General features: G+C 49.0%; 1 protein-coding gene across 2 annotated transcripts; it reads right to left on the bottom strand.

Moving 5' to 3' along the window:
• Positions 1–1,220: 1,220 nt before the first annotated feature.
• Positions 1,221–16,411, bottom strand: Lrpap1 (LDL receptor related protein associated protein 1). Of its 2 annotated transcripts, XM_085691983.2 has the most exons (9): positions 16,150–16,411; positions 12,250–12,394; positions 9,043–9,164; positions 8,077–8,197; positions 7,426–7,584; positions 4,983–5,065; positions 2,751–2,927; positions 2,475–2,476; positions 1,221–1,644 (listed from the first exon to the last, which is right to left on the bottom strand). In XM_085691983.2, exons 1-9 carry the CDS (start codon positions 16,360–16,362, stop codon positions 1,575–1,577), a joined length of 1,092 nt encoding a protein of 363 aa, XP_085548109.2. In that variant the 5' UTR covers positions 16,363–16,411; the 3' UTR covers positions 1,221–1,574. The 2 variants fall into 2 exon arrangements, with proteins under 2 accessions (XP_085548109.2, XP_048270914.3); XM_048414957.3 differs by lacking the exon at positions 2,475–2,476 and having other exon boundaries at positions 1,221–1,630; positions 16,150–16,409.
• Between the last annotated feature and the right edge of the window lie 7,516 nt (positions 16,412–23,927).

Here is a 23,927-nt window from a genome sequence, read left to right as displayed (position 1 = left end):
ATATAAACACCATTATATTTCAACACTCATTTCTAAGCAGCATGAAGCCATGGTCTCTGACTCTAGGCACAAAAACAAACCAGAGTGAAGGTCCCATCTCCCTCTCTTGCGTCTCTGATACCAGGTGTCCCTGTTGCAGTTGACTCTTAGCCTGGTGCCTGGGACCCAGCATCTTCCCAGGTCCCTGAGCTCTGTGTGGCACAGGGGGCCCTTGATGGGTACCTGAGTATATGTCTTGCGCTGAACCAGAAAGGTAGAGCTGAGATCCTGGTGACAAGCACTTCTCTGGGCCTCAGACACCGCTGAGAACACTGGGCAGATATTTAATAGTTCTGCAAGGGACACATCCTAGCTGGCATGGATAGTGGCACACACTGTGGGGTGAGGAGCCAGTGTGACATGCTATTCCTTGATGCTGCTGTCCTTAACCCACAGGCTTCTTGCATGCTGCCCTGGAAGTTTTGCTCATGTATGAACATCTACATGTGTTCACTTATGTATAGGTATTCGTGTAAGTGTGTACACACATCAGAACTGTGTGTGTCTTCTCCTATCATGCCCTACTTTGCTAATTGACTGATACAGTTAGCCAGTTCACCCTGGATGTCCTCTTTCCCTGCCTTTCAAGTGCTGGGATTACAGGCAGGCCACCACACCCACCAGGCATTCACATGGTTCTGGAGATCCAAACTCTAGACCCCAAGCTTGCAGGGCAAGCATTGTATTCACCAAGCCCTATCTCCAATGCTGACACTCTCCAACCTTGCACTGTTAGGCAGATTTCAACTTTGAGCTGAGATCCAGAAGCTCTTGAACCCAAACAGCCTGATCGTCCAGGATCAGCTGCAGGGGTCAGAGGTCCCTTTGGCTACTTTCCTGTGTGAGGGATCAGATATTGAGTCTGGACATGGAAGCCCATCGGGATATTTTGGGAGGCAGAAAATGTCCCTCCCCCTAACCAGCTGGCTTTCGCCTATGCCATCTTTTTCCTGAAATCTCACCTCTTATGGGCTCTTGATTTAAAACCATCTGGGATCGGGACACTGGGGAGGGAGAGAGACTGCGGGAAGTGGGGAGAACAGTTGTCTGGGGACCAAAGAGAGGGGACAGGGCCTTCAGGCAAATGCTTCAAGTGGGTAGACTAGCCCACCCCTTCTCCTTTCATCTGTAACTTACTCTGACTCAAGTGGACCCAATCTGTCGAGATACCAGGCAAGGACTGGATGGCTCAAAATCCTGCCGTGTATTTAAGGGCTCCATATATAACATTTCCAGTGACAGATTTATATAATTTCGATGTAAACCGAGTTGTTGCAGCATGGAGGACAGTCACATCTCATTGGTAGCTCAACTCAAGGCCCTCAACCAGGGTGACGACAGCCACACTTGAAAGAAAAGTTCTTGCCAACCACACAGCAGGATCATACTGATGTGTCCAAGGATCCTCCTCGCCACGTCACTGTGGCCAGCTACACCAGCTACCACAGGTCTGTGCATGCAGATGACACGCTGGCGGCTCCGGTGTCTTCTAGAGCCTCTCTGGACTGCTACTGGTGGCTGCTGCTCCTCAGAGCTCATTGTGCCGAGCTCTCGAGACCCTGCTGGACAGGTCCTGCAGATGCTTCTTCACCTGTGGAAGGGACACTTGTCAGTGAGGGACAGCATGACAAGTCTGCCATTTCATGAAGGCACAGTAGACAGATGAAAACCAACACCAAACAGTCTGGTTTACCTTCCATTACATAATCATCTAGAGCCGTCATAAGTAAGACTCAAAAACAAGAAGAGTATTAAAAACAAACAGCTGGAAGTAGATCATCCCCAAAGGCAATGACACTGGGGCATTAGTCTGCCCTGCTGTTTTTAGGAGACACTGATTACTCCTCACAATGGTGGATGCCTGCAAGGGGACAGAGAGCTCCATTTCTGACCCTTAACACATGGGCACAGAGAACCTTAGTGGCTTTCCAGGCCAGCACCAGACTTGATCTGGGGTCCTAATGAGTTCTCTCAAAGTGGTGGCTGCTAGTGCTACCCCTCCTCTGGAGTCAGTTGCTTCAGGTCTCCAAGCATACTCTGCGACCCCAGCACCCCCAGTCTGTTGTCCAGATTCAAAGGGCCCCTCACACATTGCTACAAGTCCCTTGGCAGCCAGGGGCATCTGAGAATGTGCTCGGATTTTAGCCTTGTGAACCCCCCAAATCCTTATAGTGACCACCTCGATGCCCTGAGCCACAGGGCTTTAAGCTTCCCCGCTCTATATAGTCAGAAGCTGCCCTCCTCTTCTGTTGGCACATTTGTGCCACTTCTCAGATTTTACTTATTTTTGCGTAGCCACCACACCCTATGGCTCAACTTGAGAAGGTGCAGGAGGGACTTTCCATGCTGGCTACAGCCTCAGGTGCTTCTGCCTGAACTAATCCAGAAGCTGCTCCCAAAAGGGCTCCTGGTGACCCCACCGCTGCTGCAAGGACACCTCAGTCACCCTGCAGCATGGCCAGCCTAGGATTCAAGCCCCCATCTCAGAGGGCCAGGAAACAGCTCCCTGTGCCTGGCTGCAACAATGCTTTCTGTCCTACGTGTGTATAGGCATCATGTCTGTTGGCAGTGCCAGCATCTGCCCCAGGGAGCACCTGGCCAGTCACAGTTCCCATGGACGGCATTTGTGTTTCCTTGAGTCAGGAGGTCACGTGTCTGAGACCCACACAGAGGGCTGACTAGGACCGGGTGGAAGGGAAGGCGTGTCCCACCTTGTAGCCCAGCTCCTTGGTCTTCTCCTCCAGCAGCACGTACTTCTCCTTGTTGCGGCTGATGTTCTCGGGATCACCGATGCTCTCCACGTGCTTCAGCTTCTGGTGGGAAATCTCCAGCTGCTTCTGGTAGTGGTTATGCTTTTCGATTTTGGCCTCGAAGTGCTTGAGCTCCTCCTAGAAGGTATCAACAACTTAGTTTCCTCCAACACAGAGACCTGAGGCGCCTGTCTCTTGTCCAGCAATGGTCCTGACCACTGCGGGCAACCACCAGGCTGCACACCTGAGAACTGGTACCTGCTTGCTGCTAAGAATCTCTGAATGAGTTTGTCCACCAAACCTGGTGACAGCAGGGACCTTCGTACTCTCATCCCTGGATACCTTCTTTCCCATGCTGACTCTGCTCCCACCTACCATATCCAAACATGCTACCTCCAGGAACAGCAACCCTGCCTGCTGGGCATCCAGCTCCTTCCTGGTCCCATGTATAGGCTGATGCCCAGGTATTAACTTTACCCAAAAGGGCTCCTGGTGACCCCACCACTTCTGCAGGACACCTCAGTCACCCTGCAGCGTGGCCAGCCTAGGATTCAAGCCCACATCTCAGCAGGCCAGAAAACAGCTCCCTGTCCCTGGCAGAAGTGGTGGGGTCACCAGGAACTCTGTACCCTCTTTGCTCCCTCTTTCTCCAATGGGCCCATCACCTGATTTTCTGCCTTCATGAGATCATGACTCAGGCAGCCTGGATCTTGGGATCCAAAGTCTCTTTCCAGGGCCACAAACTCAACCTCTATGAGAACAGGCTCACGTCCATTTCACTGCCCTGCCTCCCAAGGGCTCCTCTGCCTCTCAAAGGCTGCCTGCTGCTAGCACCTCCCCTGACTATTCTCTCTGTCCCATGGGTCCAGTGCTTACTGGGAGGTCAGTGGTGGCCTCTAGAAGCTCAAAGACCTCAACATAAAGCCAGCCACACTGAACCTTATAGAAGATAAAGTGGGAAGTACACTTGAACACATTGGCACAGGGAACCACTTCCTAAATATAACCCCAGCAGCAGACACTGAGAGAAACAATTAATAAATGGGACCTCCTGAAACTGAAAAGCTTCTGTAAAGCAAAGGACATGGTCAACAAGACAAAACAACAGCCTACAGAATGGGAAAAGATCTTCACGAACCCCACATCAGACAGAGGTCTGATCTCCAAAATATACAAAGAACCCAAGAAATTGGACACCAAAAGATCACATAATCCAATAAAAAAAAAATGGAGCACAGACCTAAAGAGAGAACTCTCAACAAAGGAATCTAAAATGGATGAAAGACACTTAAGGAAATGTTCAACATTCTTAGTTATCAGAGAAATACAAATCAAAACTCTGAGATTCCATCTTACACCTGTAAGAATGGCCAAGATCAAAAACACTGATGACAACTTATGCTGGAGAGGTTGTGGGGAAAAGGGAACATTTCTGAATTGCTGGTGGGAATGCAAGCTGGTACAACCCCTTTGGATGTCAGTGTGGCAATTTTTCAGAAAATTAGGAAACAACCTTCCTCAAGACCCAGTAATATCACTTTTGGGTATATATCCAAAGGATGCTCAATCGTGCCACAAGGACATGTGCTCAACCATGTTCATAGCAGCTTTTGTTTGTCATAGCCAGAACCTGGAAACAACCTAAATGCCCCTCGATCGAATGGGGGCATTTATTCGATGGATAAAAAATGTGGTGCATTTACACAATGGAGTACTACACAGCAGAAAAAAATAATGACAGCTTGAATTTTGCAGGAAAATGGATGGAGCTAGAAAACACTATTTTGAGTGAGGTAACCCAGACCCAGAAAGACAATCATCACATGTACTCACTCATAGGCGGTTTTTAAACATAAAGCAAAGAAGGCCAGCCTACAAACCACAATCCCAGAGAACTTAGACAACAATGAGGACACTAAGAGAGACTTAGATAGATCAAATATACATGGAAAGTAGAAAGTATAAAAAGACAAGATCTCCTGAGTAAACTGGGAGCATGGGGACCTTGGGGGAGGGGGGAGACAGGGAGGGGAGCAGAGAAAAATGTAGAGCTCAATAAATATCATGGGAAAAAAACCCATGAAGGCACTCCAGTATGATGGGGAAGAACAGAGAGCCTGATGCCACTGGAGACCAGCAAGAGATGGAGGCCACAACAGAAGGCAACACAGCTTTGCCTCCCAGTTTCCTTACCCGGAATGACTCCAGTTCCTTCTCAGTGAAGTTGGCGGTCTGGGCCAGGTCCCACAGATCTATCACTCGGGGTTCTTCAAACTCTGCAAGAGAGCAAGGGGTTGTCTGTTTGGGTAGGTCGCAAGGCAGGACACACCCTGGTGCTGGGGCCCACGTAGTCTGTCAGCCCGAGGGAATAATGTACGTATTGCATCTTGGGAGCACTAAGTACCTGGTCTGTGCTCACAGCACCAGCTTAGGTGTAATCTCACTACCTCAAGTGAAGGGGTCACATCTCCGGGACTCAGAATCACCTGCCACACCTGGTCAGTACCATCAGCATGTCCCTGGCTGCCTCTGGTTGAGAGTGAGGGAGAACAGGGGTGTGATAGGATCATGAAAACCAGCTGGGTATTGGGGAGGGCCGAGTGTCACACTGAGTTAAGGCTGGGGTTTTGCCATTGACCTTCTAAGCTCCCAAGAACCTTTGAAGTCAACATACCTCTGGCGTAAACAGATAGCCATCCATCCAACAAGGCTCCCTGGCCTCTGGCTACCCCTGAGTCAGCAGAAGATCCTAGTCTTCCACAGGGTCCTTCCTGTCTAGGACCCAAGGGAACCCTGGTTTTCCTGGGAGTGTAGGGGTTGGGAACAGGCAGGCCAGTGGGAGAAGAAGCGAAGGAACTGTCTGGATGTTCCCTAGGAGAAGGCTCATGGAGGGTAGTGCTGCAGTGTTTAACTATAAAAAGATGTGTTGCATTTATTTAATTATGTAAAGATGTGTTGCTGTCTTACCTTGCCTGTCTAAGGCAACTGACTGATCTAATAAAAAGCTGAATGGCCACTAGTAAGGAAGGAAGGAAGGAAGGTTGAGGGCGGGGTGGAGAAGAAGGAAGAAAGAAAAAGGGATGCCAGGGGCCTGGCAGTCAGACATGGAGGAAGCAGGAAAGTAGAAAATACAGAATGAAAGAAAGGTAAAAAGTCCCAAGGCAAATGTAGATGAACAGAAACAGTTAAATTAAAAGAGATAGTGGGGCAAGGCTAGGCTAAGGCTAACATTCATAATTAATAACAAGTTTTTTTTTTTTTGGGTTTTCGAGACAGGGTTTCTGTCCTGGAACTAGCTCGCCTCGAAATCACAGAGATCCACCTGCCTCTGTCTCCCGAGTGCTGGGATTAAAGGCGTGTACCACCACTGCCTGGCAATAAAGACTTATTTTTATTTATTGATTATGTATATATACAGTGTTCTGCCTGCGTGTATGCTTGCATATGCATACCAGAAGAGGGCACCAGATCTCATTGCAGATGGTTGTGAGCCTCCATATGGTTGCTGAGAATTCAACTCAGGACCTCTGGAAAAGCAGCCAGTGCTCTTAACCTCTGAGCCATCTGTTCAGTACCCAATAACAAGTTTCTGTGTCTTTATTTGGGAGCTGGTTGGTGGCCCAAAGAAAAAATTCCAACTACAGGGTGGGATTGTGGTTAGAGAAAGAGGTGATATCCAGCACATTGACCATGGCCAGACTCCCTTGCACAGTCCCATTAACCCAGCAACAGTACCTCACAGCTGGCCTACAAAGAAGACTGGTCACCTCCACAACAAGCAGTCTTAGGATAGAGTGCTATGATTTCATAATAGGCCTCAAGCCCAGCCCAACCTCACCTGCAAGGCCTTGCAGGTGCTGCCCCAGAAGGAGATTCTGTCTGAGCCCATGCTATCTAAGGCTGTGTAAACAGGACTCTGTCCATGGCTGGTAACTGCCCCTGTGTTTATGGGTGAAACCAGGCACTCACTGCAAGGACAGACAGCAAACCTTGCCCTAACACTTGAAAGTCCCGAGAGGGTGGGACTGTCCCGGCAGCAGAAGCTGTCATCCTGCTTGTGGCCTCCACTGGCAAGGGGATGGGAGACGGTCCTGTGTGAGAGTAAGACTGAAACGACAGCCTGGATGGGGCCAACTGGAGGGCCATTCTGCTATCACTTCAAACCAGATTTGGTGATAGGGCCGATGATCGGCCCAGACATTTTAAAAGTTAACCTTTGTTTTTATGTGTATGAGTGTTTTGTCTGCATGTGCGTCTACTTATCACAGACATAATAGTGTCCTCAGAAGCCAGACACATTGGCTCACCCAGGACTGCAGTTACAGATGGTTGTGAATGTCCATGGTGCTGCTGGGGATGGAACCTGGGTCCTCTGGAAGAGACCAGTGCTCCTAATCACTGAGCCATCTCTCCAGTTTCTGGCCCAGACATGTATATTATAGCTCCAGGAAGTGGGGCCCAGGACAGGCCACCCTAACACAGACAAGGACAGAGTTTGACAAGTCTCCTGGCACTACTGAGTCCATGTACCTGTCCATAAGCAGGTATTTCTCTGTTTGCCCTTGTCAGACAGAAACAGACAATTCCCCCATCAGGTATCAGCAGGCGTAAAGGCCACACAGGGGCAAGGACTTACCTGTGGTGGGGCTGTAGCCCTGGTGGCTGACCTTCCGCAGGCGGTCCAGGCCCTGGTTGATACTCCGCAGTCTGTCTTTCAGCTCACCGTGCTTGCTGCTCAGGGCCTCACTCTTGATGTGGTTCATGTCAGAGGGACTGAGGAGGTTCTCATAACCTTCTGTGGAGTGAAGGAGACACAGAATGTCTGACAAGGACTTCCCCTGCAGGCCTGGGGTCCTAGTAGCCAAGATGGCCCTAAGTCCAACCACTGGTCATACCTCAGCAACCCTCAATGCTGGCTGAGGGTTGTTCTTTCTCACACAGACATCTAAGGGTGAATGTCTCAGTATCTGTACCCAAGGGCCTGCCCCAGGGACCTCTGTGGCCTTCAATGGCTCCAACTTTCTCAGGTCCTATACTTGGCAAGGTTATACCAGTCAGAAGTGGTGGTGGCTGGCTTGTGTCAGAGAGAGGTAGCTTGCTACATCAGGGTGCCTCAGCCACCCCAGAAGCAACCTTTCATCTGTGCAGCTGTGCAGCCTTACACATCTGGTACAAAAGCCATTTGCATTCATGAACATGGGTGGAAACATGAGAAAATTGTCCCCTCCCCCAACAATAACCCTCAGGAACCGTGGAACCTGCTCAGCTCAGGTGGGCGTGGAGGTACCTTCAGCTCTGCTCAGTGTGTCTAGCAGCACATTGTACTCGTGGATCTTCTCCTTGTGGTGCAGAAACTCCCGCCACAGCTTGTCCAGCTCCTCACTGGAGAATTTCCCTGATGTCTTTGCCTACGAGGAAACCACCTGGTGTGACCATGCCTGTCCTGTTATCAGCACACCCCAAGGAGTTCAGGCGCCTGTCTGCAGGCCTTGCTCCAGGGCAAAGAGCTTGGGGCTCTTCTCATCCTCTGCAAGCCTTGTGACCCTCTACTAGGTGCACCAGGAAAAGAAAAATCAAATTGGATGCTCCTGATGTGATGGGTAGTGTCCCTTTTCCTTGATGTCCCCAGATTTGACAGGGTGGTCAGAGAAGGGAGAGGAAGGACCCTGGGGAAGGGACCTACATCTGCTTAACTCTTGTAGCTGTGTGGATGGTGAGGACAGCAGGGCCATCTCCATAGTCCAGCAGGGACCAGATCAGTATAAGCCCAGACAGGCTACTTCAGAAGCCGGACCAAGTGAGCCAGTGGCACTGAACCACTGCCATGCCCCAGTGTGCCCCACACGTGTGCTCTCTGCTTAGGTTTACACCCAAAGCAAAGATGGACCAGGACCCACCACTGCCCACCTCCCCCACACCAACAGGGCCCCTTTCCTAACTAAGCACAGAAAAGCAGGACCACAGGCCAGAACCAGAGACAAACAGCAGCCTGACCAGACACCTGCGGGATTTAGCCACACACTGTGAAGAGCCTGTCTAATGCCTGCAGTCCTGACAGCTAGGAGCAGTGGAGAAGTCCCGGTTGACCAAGTAGGACAGCACAGATGATCATGTCCCATAGACAGAGAGACAGAGACAGAGAGAGAAAGAGAGAGAGAGAGAGAGAGAGAGAGAACGCCCCCACAATCCCACATCTTAACTCTGTAGGCAGTCGGTTCAAGTTCAAAGGTAAGGGGGAAAAGGCAAGTGGTACCTTGTGCCACAACTTTTCCAGCCTGGGGTCCCCCAGCTCATCCTGGATGTCTTCATTGAGTGCGTTGTTGTGCACCATCTGGGTGTCCTTCCTCCCATCCAGTCCATACCTGGCCAAGATGACTAGAGAGGGGACATTGGATTTTTATTGGACAGTTTCCCTTGACAGGGAGGAGCTGCCACAGGAGCCCAGAAGGTGAGTCTGCTCATTTTCTAGAAGATTCCTTCCACCCCTCTCCTAAGTGACCACACAAAATCTGGGGAGAAGACGCATCTGGTCAAGTACTTGGGTCCTGGGCATACAGACATCCTGGGCTCCACCAGAGACAGCTTCTGCCTGAGCCTTCCTGAATCAGGAGCTCATGGGCAGGGAGGGTGTGGCCTGATGTTTAGAGTTTTAGGACAGCATGTTGATGCTCCCACTTCTGGCATATGCCAAACCCCATAAAACCCCAGCAGAGAACAGTCTCCTGGGTGTCAGGATGATGGCACCTAGCCTCTGAGGTGCCCAGGCTCTGTGCACACCCACACCACAGCCTCTCTACTCCAGAGGACTTGACACTTCTTGTCACCACACAACAGGGGCAAGTCAGCCAGATGACTTCAAAATGCCTGTCCTCTAACTTCCGCCAGACAGGTTACCATGGAACTTGCGTGCCGTGAGCAGCCATCCATAAAGCCTGTTAGTTAGAGGGTTTGCTCATCTCTCTAGGGCAGAGACACTCCTAGGCCTAATTTTCACTTAGCTGCGGGGATCTGTCCCTCACCTGTAACCTGTCTTCTCTAGAAAGGGCACAGAATCTCTCTGTTGTGTCACCCTACTGTATCTAAGCTGGTGACCCACCGATCCCAGGATTCCTTTGGGGCCCTACAACTCTCACTGGGCAGTTCCATTTTGGGGCACTGTGGTCTCCACGTTCTAGTGGATCATTTGGCACAAACATGGCGAACATTGCAGCCCCCATCCCGTTCCATGTGCTGGGGTCTGCTTTCAGTCATGGCCAGCCAGGCAAAGGTCCCTGTTGCTCAGTCTGTACCTGTCTTTGGGGCTTTCTACCCACTTCACAGGCCTAAGAACTGTGGTGCCTCATTCTGTCTGGAAGCTGGAGCCCTAGTCCTGGGATAATGTGCTGTGAGGCACACATTCCTACTGTCCAGTCTGTGAGCACATGGCCTTGCTCCACAGTCACAATCCCTCTTAGCATTCTCAATGACCATGGAAGTCAGTTCTACTGACAGGTCAGGAGGCGTCCGTAGGCAGACACTGTGGGTACATACACTGTGACTCGATCTGGAGTCTAACCTAGACCACACAAAGCTATTTTATAACTGGACAGCGGCTGGTGCCTACAATCCCTGCTACTTGGGAGGCTCAGGCAGGAGGATTGCTTGAGTCTTAGAGTTCGGGGGCAGCCTGGGCAACATGGTAAAATCAGTCTGCTCATATATCTCTTAGCCTCAGAGAGCCAGTACCTGGTTTCGCCTCTACAGCTCTGCTGCCCAGCCCAAGCCTGCTCATTGCTTGCCACCATGGAAAAGAGCTGTCTCTATCACCCTCAACCTGGGTAACCCTGGTGCCTGAGCTGGGTCAGGATAGGAGAGCAGCTTGGGCTGAGGGGAATACAAGTGCTATCAGACTTGGGCCCATAAACAAATTGCTCAAGACTGTTCAGAAGAGGTCTCACATAGTTCTCTGCAATGTCCAGGCCCAGTGTGGAGTGAGGTAGTCCTGGGATTGATAGCGGGCATGTCCCTGAACAGACCAGCAGGATCGCTACCCCGTAGGACTGAGTCCATGCAGGGTTTTGCACAAGAGCTGAGGGTCTAGATGAGGCTGCTCCCATGGGACTAGGACTTAAGGATCTGGCCTGGCCCAGGGTGGAGCTGGTTCTAGCTTGGAGGCCTAATGCCTCTCTCATGGGATTATCAGCAGTGTCTGGTTCTGCACTCTGGTCCTCTAGGTGTGGGGCCAGCACTGACCATGACTTGAGCCGTGAAGGGAGGGGACTACATGAACCACAGCCAGAGGTGTGCAGCCTCAGTAAACACCCACCTACCAAACGCTTAGGAGAGGCAGCTCAGGTGTCAACTCCAAGTCCTGCTAAGTCTGCTGCCAGGCCACCCGCACCAGTGAGAAGAAAGCATGGTCTAAGCCGCACCAGTGAGAAGAAAGCATGGTCTAAGTAACCTTGCCCTACCTGAGTTGTGGGCCTCGCTCTGCCAAGCTGGAATTAACTACTTCCTGCCCAGAACACTAGACAGCCAGAGGATGGTCACTAGCCCACTTCTTTAGAACATCTGCATTCCTCTATCTCTGAGCCCAACCCCATCTCTAGAGCTGGCTGCCTACTTCCTTCTGGCAGCTCCTGGCCTCCTTTTCCTGGGGAACCAGCTCTACACTCAGCATCAGGCCTGAGGTAGGGCCTCTGAGGGCTAGTTCTGAAGAAGCTGCGTGTATGAACGTTGGGGACAGTTCAGTTGCTTATGCCAGTCAACAATAACTCCACCCACCCTGCACTCCAGTGGTGGGTACTCGCTCAGTTTGGGTCTACCATGAGAGGCAGCATATGCTCAGGTCATGTGGGAAGCTGTGTGTTAGCTCAAGGAGTGGGGGTATGGTAGGTGGGATGGTAGAGGTACTGCCCAGGACTTGCAGAAAGGTTATTAGCCAGCCTACATGCTATGTTCTGAATGCCACAGGGTGGTACACGATGAACCCAACTCTTCCTATTAGTTCCTGACTGTGGGCTGAGGGTGTTGGGAGGGTGGCAGAGAATTCAAGTGGAGCAGTCACACCCTCCTCTAGACCTAAGGAGGCATGTGTGTGTAAGTATGCACACTGCACGGACATGTGAGGAGCTTTGCCTACCTTCAATGTCACTGCTCACAAGGAGATGCTCACAACCCTGCCTGGCCAGCAGAGTCCATTCTGAAACCAGACCTGCTTCCTTATCTGACTGACAACATCCTATATCCCGTTCCTGGACAAACAGCTCCAGAGCCTTTGGTTGCCTGGGCACCAGTGTGTCAAGTCCCCAGCCCTGACTCCCTCCCCACATTCAGAAAGTAGCAGAGACTTTTGACCATGACCCAGGTCATCTGTCCTCAGATGAGCCACCTCGCAGGCTGCACTGGCTGTCCCAACAGCCCCTCCCTCAGCCCGGCCTGGAGGCTGGTGGTTGCACCCGCTGTGAGAGCAGGAAGGTACCATTGAGGTTGTGGATCAGCTTGGCTTCTTTCTCCCCATCCTTGTCCAAGCCTTCTACCTTCAGCTTCTTCCAGTTGAGTTCGTCCCTTTCTTGTATCTTCAGGTCAGAATGGAGCTCAGCCAACTTCACAGGAGACAGATGAAGCTGCCCAAGACAGAAGCAACCCGTGATAAGCTACTGTGTGACAGACATGGGCAACAAACCTGGGGGCGTTCCGAGTGTGCAGGGCTGGAGGTTGCAGTCAGACACACAAGGATTTCAAAGACTGAGGCCCTAGGTCAGGAACCCAGCTAGAGACACAGTAGAGACAAGGTCTGGAAGTCCCGGGGCCAGGTAAGGAGCTCACAGCTGTTAGCAGCCTCCTGCAGCAGAGCACCGCACCTTCCTATCCTGACACTGGTAACGGGTACATCAGCCAAGCACTGACTCGGTGAAGAAATGACTTCTTACAATAAATATGAGAAGAGCCACCAGAGTAGAAGAAGGAATTCACACAAAACTTTCTACTAATATTTGAATTTTTTTTCTTTTGTTTTTTCAAGACAGGGTTTCTCTGTAGCTTTGAAGTCTATCCTGGAACTAGCTCTTGTAGACCAGGCTGGCCTTGAACTCACAGAGATCTGCCCGTCTCTGTATTAAAGGTATTAAAGGCCTTTGCCACCGCCCAGCCTTATTTTTTTTTTTTTTTTGAGGTACTAGGACCCAGTGTCCTGGTCTGTCCTGTCCCTTAAGAAACAAGCCCCGCCCACCCACTGCCGAGGCAGGCAGATCTTCCTTCTGCTCCCAGTCTGAGCTCTTTTCTTTTCTTCCATCTCTCTCCCAAAGAGGTAGCTGCTGCCCTGGCTCCTCTCCTACCCTCCTCCTTCTCTCTATCTCTCTCCGCCTCTCTCTCTCTGCTCTTCTCCCCTTTCCTTTTCCCTTCCACAAGGCACTAAATAAATAACCAACCTCACTCTGCATGGCATGCCTGTCCGTCTCTGTCTCTCACCCACAGGGGCTGTGGCTCCTATGAGACTGGCTACCCCACTGAGTTCTCTCACCCACCACGCGGCTCCCTGCCTGCGACCCAGCTGCCTTTATGGTCCACCGTGGTCTCATGGCCCGCTGCCCACTGCCGCCACTCGGGGACCTGCAGCGTTTTATTTTTAACATAACACCCAGATCCAGGGCCTTGTGCATACTAGGCATACTACCACAGAGAGATCCTGTCAAAAAAAAAAAAAAAAAGTTGGGCGGTGGTGGTCCATGCCTTTAATCCTAGCACTTGGGAGGCAGAGGCTGGTGAACTCTATGAGTTCAAGACCAGCCTGGTCTACATACCAAGTTCCAGGCCAGGCTACCAGCGGACCTGAGAAGTCAACTCCTGTCATCTGAATACTGGCAGCTCTACGAGTGTAAAAGCTAGGTCTCTGGGAGTGTGTAACAACCTGCAGGTTTCCCTACCCCAACTCCAAGGACAGTTCTTTGCTCTCCATACTGCCCAGGAGTCTTCATCTTACAACACACTAGGCACGTCACAGCGCTGAGTCAGGATGGATGCACCCTGAGTACCCACTGAACGGCTCACAGCTCATCCTAAGCATATCTATGAAACAGGAACTGGGTAATACCAGAGTCAGGGCATGAAGGCTAGCCTGGCATGAAGCAATGAGCCCTCTCCCCCAAGTTTCAAATTGCTCAATCTCACAAGATGGAGGTGGGTTCCATGCCTCTGCAGAACCCTCCCATAGCCCACTCCACTCCCTGGGGTCTCAAGAGAGACCTCAGTTCTTCTAAAGGCTGAAAATGGGGTGAGGCACACAGCTCTGCCACATTTTCTTTGGCTTCATATGTGATAACCTATATTCCATTCACTACTCTGTAGTTTTGTGTTTGGAAAACAAAGAAACAGACTTTAAAGGATAAAACCTCCTGGGTGGTGAAGGAGGATCATTGGGAACCCCTGAGACAACCCAGGAAGGGTTTAGGTGAGGACCAAAAGCAGTGGTGTTGGGTGTGAAGAGGACCGCACTGATAACCATCTCGTCCTGAAGGAACAGAAGGGCAATTCCCAGTGCTTACATCACCTAAGCAGAGGAATTAACAGCTAAGACTCAGCTGGAAGCCTCTGTGTCTGGAAGGAAAAGCAGCTATACTCAACCTGTGTCCTTAAGGCCTAGGCTCTTAGGAAGTGGGGAGTAGACACAAGACATCCTAAAAGGGAAAGCCACCTGGAAAACTGTCCCTCTCTGTTTAGCAGAAAATCCCCTCATTGCAGAACTTTAAGACTAGAGGGCTGGAAGGACAGGCAGCCCAAGGCCTAGACACATGAGGAGAGCAGCCATTCTAGCAGTGACAGGGGCTGGGGACAATGAGGAAAGCCATAACCTGATGCTACAAAAGATCAGTGGACACAGCAGGGAAGGACAGGTGACCTGCCACAGTAGGTCTGAGAAAGTACCTGGACATGCAGGTGGAGGACTTAGGGGCCAGCTTCTGAGCAAAAGGGGATCCCAGCATCTATGGGCACCAGACTGCATTTCCCCAGCAGTCCTTGACTCTATCAGACTAGTGTGTCAGGGCCGCTCTCCTCATCCTGGGTAATCCCAGGTGCACACGTGGGCAGGGACAGCAGGCCCTTTTACTCTAGATGGTTCCCACTGTCCTGATGCTCTTCACCCCGCTGTGCTCCTGGCCTGTTTCTCCAGGGAGCTGAACTGCTTTGCTTCTTCAGGAGACACGGCTGTCCCAAACCTTTGCAGGCTGGACACTGCACATTGTCCCACTCCGGCCTCAGCACCTCAAAGACACTGGCTGGGCATTAAAGCTGGACCCTGTGGCAGCTCAGGAAGGGCCAGTGGAGCTGTACCAGAGGTACCATGCCCCTTGCCCCAGAAGTCAACCTCCCAACTATCTCTCTGCCCTAATCCTTCAGGGCCAAAGTTTCTCCACAGCTTTCTTTTAAATCGCACGCCTTTAATCCCAGCACTCGGGAGGCAGAGGCAGACAGATCTCCGTGAGTTTGAGGCCAGCCTGGTCTACAAGAGCTAGTGCCAGGACAGGCTCCAAAAGCTGAGAGAAACCCTGTCTCAAAAAAAAAAAAAAAAAAAACAAAAAACAAAACAAAACAAAAAACCCACCTCACTCTTTGTTTGCAAATTATTTACTATCCTCCCAACCTCAGGAATGTTCAAGCTGAGGGCTAAAGTGCAGCCCTCCTCAAACTAGAGAGGAAGATACTGTGACCCTGAGGGTCTACTTATAAATACAAAAACAAAAGCCCAAGGATTTGTTTAGAGTCACAATCAGGGAGGGGCCCCAAGTTCCAGGCCAGCCCTCAGGCTCTTCTGGCTATCTCCATTCCAAAAGGAAGACAATCAGATAAAGATATCTGCGGAATCTGATTTAGGCCTTCTTCAGGTCTGTGTGGTATCGGTGTGATGTTACACCCCTCACCCCCTTGGGAAAGGGTCAACTGAGACTTCTGCTGTTCCAGTTCTGTCACACATCTGCTCTTCTTTCCATAGGGGGAAATACAGAGAAAAGAAAAGGCTTGCAAGTCAGACCCCAAGTAGAAAAGCGCCCAGCTACCTCCATCTGAATAGCTGGCTCTTTGGAAAATTGGATTTCCAGACAGAGCGATCTGGGGTGCACAGCTAGAAAGGGTAGGCATCATTCATTCTTTGGGGTCCCCAGTTACGCTAAAAGCAACTACAGCCCCATACGATCAGTACCAAGTTCCTCCTGGGCCTTTGGGTCTCTCCTTATTGTGAAGTCAGGGTGACCCACCTGACACTTAGGGGAGTCAGTCAAAGGGTAGGCCGCCCCCGGCCCAGAGCCCACGCCGGCCTTTTGACCAGGGGTCCGCTCTCCTTTGCACAAGCAGCTCCTCCCCCCAGCCCCGTGCATTCCCTTCTTACCCGCTGGGCCTTCTGCCATAGCTGGTTCATCTTCTCCATGCGGAACTCCTCCCCGGGCTCGCGCTTGGCGACCATCTCGGGCTCGTTCTTCTCCCGCGAGTACTTGCCGCCATGGCCGGCGATGGGTTGGGGCACGAGCAGCAGCGGCAGGAACAACAGCACCCACAGCTGGAGCCGAGGCAGCGTAGAGACTCGGTTTCTTCGCGGCGCCATCTTCCTCTGCAGAGCCAGAGTCTAGCCGACTGACAGGCCTGAGCGCGTAGGACCGCCCCGTAGCCCCGCCTACCAAATAGGCCCACCTCCAGACCCCGCCTCTCTCCTTTCCCCGACCCCGCCCACCTCCAAGCCCCGGCCACCCCCTGCAGAGAGAAAAGGTCCCAGCGCGTTTCCATGCTCTCGGTCTGGGACTATGGCTTGCAGAGCTCATCAGCCAGGCTCCTGGTCTCTTCCAAGGAGGGGGAAGCTGGAAAAGTCGGGCCCCGCTGTCGAATTGGGGTTGCTCAGTCTCATCTGCACCGTCTTACACCGTCCCGCTTCTCATTTAATCATACAAGAAGCGCGGTGGGAGACTGTTTTGCCCTTCGACTCGGGAGCAGCTATCTCAGCTTAGTCTTTGGGACACATCCCAGACTTTTCCCCCTCCTCGTAGTTTCTATTTGAAAGGCTTTGTGCCCCTGCCTAGTTTCCTCCCACCTACAACCCTAAAGAAAATCCAGTGTACAGAATGAGGCGTGGCCAACCTGTTGGGGGCGTGGCCTGGCCTGGGACAACCTGGTGCTTAAGGTCCTAGAGTCTGGTGCAGGCACGAACACAGTTTAGCGCCCAGGAGATGCAGGCAGAAGAGTCATCTTGTGAGGATAGCCCGAAAGGGTCTCCAATGGGGAGGGACATAGAGGTAAAAGGGAGGGGATCTTTGGAAGAGTCAGTGTTTATTATTATTTTAATTTTTAATTTTTTTGTTTTGTTTTGTTTTAAACCGTATCTTGTGTTTTCCCAGCAAGGGTTCAGGATGCCTGGAACCCTGGAGATTAACCAACGTTGGAACTTGTTTTCTAAGATTTTGTTTTGTTTTTCAAACATGGTATTACTCTGGCTATTCTGGCACTCACTATGTAGACCAAGCTGGCCTCAAACTCATAGAGATCTGTCTGCCTCCACTTCCCAAGTGCTGGGATTAAAGGTGTGCATCACTATGAATGGCCTCGAATATCTCCCCTTCAGATAGGAGAAGGGATTTTGTTTGGGGACTTTTTGGTCTTGCTTTTTGAGATGAAACAGGATTTCACTCAGTAGCCTAGAAACTGCATAGACCAGGCTGGCCTTGAATTCACAGAGATCCATCCTTATCTATCTCCCAGATCTTAAGGGCAGTTGGCTCAGAAAAGAATGTAAAGTCAGTACCTAGTCCTCTATTTTGTTGATTCCCAGCTGCTCACTCGGCTGTTAATGTTTAATGTACTACCCTTGCTTCTTTGCTCAGATTAGTGTAACTGTAACAAGCCTGGCAATGCATGCAGGTCCCAGAGGACAGAGATTCATCTTGCTTGCCCTTGCTACAGTCTACACTCTACAGATGCACTCCTGGTGGTGGTTTGGAGCCAGGCCTTCACCACAGTTTCTACGACTGCCTCCCACGGGCAGAGGGAATCTATTGGGAGGCTACCTATGTTACCCCTGCTCAGAGTTCACCTCTGGAATCCTCCTGGTTGCCTTATAGGCTGGGAACAGTGTGTTCCTAGAGGAGAGGGGATAAGAGGAAGGAAAGCTGTGGACTTTTGTCTTAGTCTGAAGAGAATCCACAGGGATGGGTACCACAAAAGTAGCTTCCTGTCAGCCTTTAAACTTCATACCCCTTAGCATGTGCAGTCAGATTAGGATGCCTAAAGCTGAGTGATGCTCCTAGAGGACAGAAACAGGCAACCACAGAAAAGCAACTGTGGGAAAACAGAAAGGAGGAACATTTAGCAAGGTCAAGCAAAGCTGGGGCCTTAAGGCCTGGGGTTTGGTCCTGAGCAGTGCAGGCAAGCAAACAAACAAACAAACACAAGCCAGGTGGTCTTTAATCCCAGCACTCTGGAGGCAGAGGTAGGCGGATCTCTTTGAGTTCGAGGCCAGCCTGGTCTACAAGAGCTAGTTCCAGGACAGGCTCCAAAGATAGAGAGAAACCTTGTCTCGAAAAACCAAAAAACAAACAAACAAACAAACAAAAAACCAAAAACAAACACAAGTGAAACAGGAGATAAAACACAGATAGTGAAGAAAAAAAGGGAAGAAATGTTACCCTTGAAGAGACTATTAGATTGTGGGATGAATTTACACACATGGTCATAGATGTCTATGACACATAATTATAAGGAACATATAAAACATGTTAGAGAGCAGAAAGAGCTAGCAACCCACAAACTGAGAGCAGAAATAAAAAAAAAACTAAATAATGATTGAAGAAAACTCTGAGAAAGTGGGTTGAAGTTTCAAGGAGATGGTCAATAGGAAGGAAAAAAAATGATTTCTAATCCATTTGCTATTTACTTAACAGAGTTTCCGAAAGCACAGCAGGTCAGTGAGTTGACTCAGGAGCTAAGGGTGCTTGCCACCAAGCCGTGCTACCTGAGTTCCAACACTGGGATCCTCACGGTGGAGAGAAAGAACTACCCATTAGCTGTCCTCTGATGGCCACATATGTGCCCTTCAGAATGTTTGCACCTACCTACCCACCCCCCAAGAAAACTGTGAGGAAATGGGAGGTAGTAGACTACAAAATTAATTTCAGACAATATCCAGACCCCAAAGGGCCCTGGGGTGACTCTTAGAATGAGTGAAAATAAACCTTACAGTCAGACACTTACCGTCAAAGTCTGCATTGCAGGAAGCAGAAAGACTGTGCAAGCCTTTTTAAAAAAGAGAGCAATAAATAAACAGAAGGTTATAAACTGTCTCTAGGTTTCCCAATAACAACATTTACAACAGAAAGGCAGTGGGTGGGTGAGGGGCAGGAGCTTAGTTGTTAAGTGCTTGCCTGGTATGCACCATGCATGCAGAAGCTGCAGTCCCAGCCTTTGGGAGGTGGAGACAAGAGGATCATAAATTCAGGGATATCCTCAGCTACATAGTGAGTTTGAGGTTAACCTGGACAAGATAAGACTCTATCTTTAAAATAAAAAAAGAGAGACAAAGAAAGAGAGATGAGTAGAACAATAATTTTGTATTTAGAAGAAAAATGACTTCTGACCTATAATTTTATACTCAGTCAAATTACTAAGAAACGCGAGAGAACTTAACGAAATAAGGTTAATAAATACACTCCAGATCCAAGTGCTCCACCAAAGTAGGGAAATAAATCAAAAACAGGGGCAGACAGGTACCAGACCCAATATGGAAAGTACGGAGAGAGGGATAAGAGGAATCCCTGAGGGTGGTAATGGGAGGGTGGGCTGACAGAGAGTTCACTCAAGGGACAGTCAGATCAAATGTTGCCATTGCTATTTGTCTGTATTTTTTTCAGGTGTCACTTTATTTATTTTTATTGTTTTTATTGAGCTCTACATTTTTTTCTCCACTCCCTTTCCTTCCTCTTCTCTCCCCTTCTGCCCGCTCCCATGACCCCCACACTCCCAATTTACTCAGGAGATCTTGCCTTTTTCTTCTTCCTATGTAGATCCATATATGTCTCTTAGGGTCCCCTTTGCTGTCTAGTTTCTCTGGGGTTGTGGCCTGTAGGCTGGTTTTTCTTTGCTTTTGTCTAAAAGCCACTTATGAGTGAATATATATTATATTTGTCTTTCTGGGTCTGGGTTACCTTGCTTAATATGCTTTTTTTTCTAGATCCAGCCATTTGCCTGCAAATTTCAAGATGTTATTATTTTTTATCGCTGTGTAGTACTTCATTGTGTAACTATTTCACATTTTCTTTATCCATTCTTTGGTTGAGGGGCATCCAGGTTGTTTCCAGGTTCTTGCTATTATGAATAATACTGCTATGAACATGGTTGAGCACATGTCCTTGTGGCACGATTGAGCATCCTTTGGTATATACCCAACAGTAGTATTGCTGGGTCTTGAGGTAAGTTGTTTCCTAATTTTAGGAGAAATTACCATACTGATATCCAAAGTGGCTGGACAAGTTTTCACTCCCACCAGCAATGGATGAGTGTTCCCCTAAACCCGCATCCTCTCCAGCATAAGTTGTCATCAGTGCTTTTGATCTTGGCCATCCTGACAGGTGTAAGATGGAATCTCAGAGTTGTTTTTGAAAGACCCCAAAAGTCAAGGGGGTCTCACTTGGAGCTCTCTGCCCAAGAACCAGTCCACTGGATGTAAGAACAAGAGGCAGTTTAATGGATACACAGACGCCTGCGGATGCTACGGCAACCAAGTTACTGAGCATGCCGGCTGAAGGCACATTATGTATTTACAGGGATTTAAGAGTTACATAAGAGGCTGCATAGCAACAAGCATTTCATTGGTTCTCAAATTGGCGGGCTTAGCTCACCCTGGGAATGGCCCCTTGTCTATACTTGAATTTCCCCGAAAAATCACAAAGCTAGCTAGAGAACCCTGCAGCAAGTTGACAGTTTTGATAGAATGCCTTGGGGGTGGGGGTACTCCCTCTCCTCAGCCTAGTCAGCGAGTCTGCAACCCATAGATATCCTGTTTTAGCATCAGCTGGGGGGGTGCGGGGGGGGGGGACCAGACGGGTAGGGACTTTCCTTTTATGGCCCAGCTATTTCACAGAGTCATTAGCTGAGCCTGGGGGCTTTCTTTTTTCTATAGCTCAGTTAAGTTTCAGCAGAGTTTAACATAGTATGTGTACATGGGGATCTTTCAAGTATGGGGGGTGGCCTTCATTTTGATTTGCATTTCCCTGATGGCTAAGGATGTTGCATATTTCCTTTAGTGTCTTTCTAATCTGTATATTTTTTTAAAGATTTATTTATTTATTATATACACAACATTCCTTCCATGTATGCTTGCAAGCCAGAAGAGGGCACCAGATCTCATTACAGATGGTTGTGAGCCACCATGTGGTTGCTGGGAATTGAACTCAGGACCTCTGGAAGAGCAGTCAGTGCTCTTAACCTCTGAGCCATCTCTCCAGCCCCCCTAATCTGTATTTTTTAACCTTAAGAAAGAATGCCAGCTGGGTGGTGGTGGTGCATGCCTTTAATTCCAACTCAGGAGCAGGCAGATCTCTGCAAGTATCAGGCCACTTTGGTCTACAGAGTGAATTCCAGGACAACCAAGGCTACACAGAGAAACCCTATCTTGAAAAGCAAAAACATAAATAAATGAACAAAAAGATAGCCTCCTAGCCGGGCGGTGGTGGCACATGCCTTTAATCCCAGCACTTGCTTGGCAAAGGCAGGTGGATCTCTGTGAGTTCAAGGCCAACTTGGGCTACAAGTGCTAGTTCCAGGACAGGCTCCAAAGCTACAGAGAAACCCTGTCTAAAAATAAAAAAACAAACAAACAAAAACAAAACAGCACAAAACCAAAACCAAAACAAAACAACAAAAAAAATAGCCTCCAGCTCTTTACTGGAAAGTTGAAGAACCACTCATTTCTCCCCAAGAAGAAAGAGAGGGAAGGAGGGGAGGAGGGAGAGAGAGGGGGAGTGAGAAAGGAAGAAAGAGGGAGGGAGGGAGGATCTGAGAGGGAGGACCCTAAGGAGTAAAGAGAACTTCAGGTTCCTTCCAGGGTGTGACCCACTTAATCTAATCAAACAGGAACGGAGGAGACCCAAATCCACCTCCCAGTCAGCCCACTTCAAGACTAGGGCCGTTAGGTATTTCACGTCACTGCCCCACTGGGTTGTAGGGAAGGGTTAGACTATTCCCATTTGGCCAAGGCGGCTCCCAAGAGGGACAGCTGGGAGCAGCTTGGAGGAGACATCTAGACAGCACTAGAACCATTTCTAGCGTTTGTCAGTCCCACCATCTGGGCACATATGGGACTCATGTCTTGAGCACCCTCTCCAGCTTCCGTCCTTCCACCAGGACCCCAGAGCATCCTTGAAATAAAACCACCCTCACCTGGCGTCCTCCTTGGGCAAAACCCAGGAGTCTCATTGCTTCCCACCACTTGCCACTCCAGACCCTGGGACTGATCTTTCAGCTTTTACTCCCTCTGTGTGTCTAGTAAAGGTCCCTAAAGTTACCCCTTATCGCACACAGTTCTGTATGTCTCCCCAGACCCTTTATCATTTCATTCCAGGTAAGCACCATAGACCTCAAATAACATGGTACTCTATAATTCCCACATTCCTCGTGACCTGTCATGAGCAGTACCTCCTATATCCCCAACCTTAGGCCCTCCCTTGACCCTATTATAACTGGAATTTGGTGCTATCTTGTTGAAGGAGGCCACTAGTTGGTTCCTAGCTGCTCAGTGTCAAAATAATCACACAGAAACTATATTAATTAAATCACTGCTTGGCCAATTACTTAAGCATATTGCTGGCTAACTTATACCCTAAATTAACCCATCTCTATTAATCTGTGTATGGCCACGTGGCTGTGTCTTACCAGGTAAAGCTCCATCTGGTGTCTGTCTCCAGTGGGGCTACAGGGATTCCCTCTGACTCTGCCTTCTTTTCCTAGCATTCAGTTTAGTTTCCCCTGCCCACCTAAGTTCTGCCCTATTAACCAGTCAAGGCAGTTTCTTTATTAACCAATGGTCTTTGCAGCATACAGAGGAGAATCCCACATTACCTCCCCTTTTCTGTTTAAATAAAAAGGAAGGTTTTTAAATTTAACATAGTAAAATTACATATAACAAAACAGGTATCAAGAAAGAATTACAGTTACAATACTTTAAATATCGACTTTATCTTTTATCATAAATAAGGAAAACTATAAATATAAATTCTTCAACTTCATCAAAGACTCCAGAAGGATATAATATTACCTAAGCACACAGGAAGTGCTTTGTAAACAACTTCCAAAACTCTAGAATTGACAGAAACATCCTGGTGCCTGGGCAGTCACCCAAAGTTCTTCTGTATCATTGGGGCATTCATCTTCAGCCTATAGGCCCATAATATCCAGCAATCTTTTCCATGAATTAGGAAATTTCAAAGACAGTTCCACCTATATTGGCAGTTTGTCAGTCACTTTCTTCTGTATCCTGCAGAATGTCTGACAAACTCTTTTATGAAGCAGGAACCCCGAAGGAAAAATCTCACCTTTAGGCAAGGTCAGCAGTCATTTCTCTGTGGGTCCTGCACATCCAGTTCATACAGCTTACCATCAAATAGTTCAGGCAAGAGCAGTTTCTTTCCCAAATGGCTAACAAACTCCATAAGGAGCCTCTTCAATGCCCACCTTCCTCTTGAAGTAATTGGTGCTGCCAGGAGCTGATGTATCTCTTGTCATGAAAAGTCCTAACTTTTTAAAACATTTTAAATGCCATATTCTGAAGGTCTTTGAAAGATTTGAAAAATGCCTATCTATCTGAAATACATCTCTGTACATCTAGAAAACCTAACTAATATGACTACAAGCTTGACTAATATAGATGATTAAGCTATATTTCTTAATTAAACATAATATTTTTATATGTTACATTTTTAAATGAGCTGCACAAACATAATACCATAATTAAGAGCAGAAATACATATACACAGTATGACAAAATTGATCTTAAATTTGTATCAATAAACCCAAATTCATACCAATGAAAATCTCTATACCATATCCCCCTTTAAATGGAAAGAAACATTTATAAACAATATTTGGGGGTATGGGCGTAGTTTTTCTCCAAACTGATTCCTGCTGTTTATT

Source organism: Myodes glareolus, chromosome 8 (assembly GCF_982192425.1).
Source record: "Myodes glareolus chromosome 8, mMyoGla1.1, whole genome shotgun sequence".
NCBI classification, from domain to species: domain Eukaryota; kingdom Metazoa; phylum Chordata; class Mammalia; order Rodentia; family Cricetidae; genus Myodes; species Myodes glareolus.
Note: the sequence above shows the minus strand (reverse complement) of the source record. Positions and strands in the feature narration are given on the sequence as shown.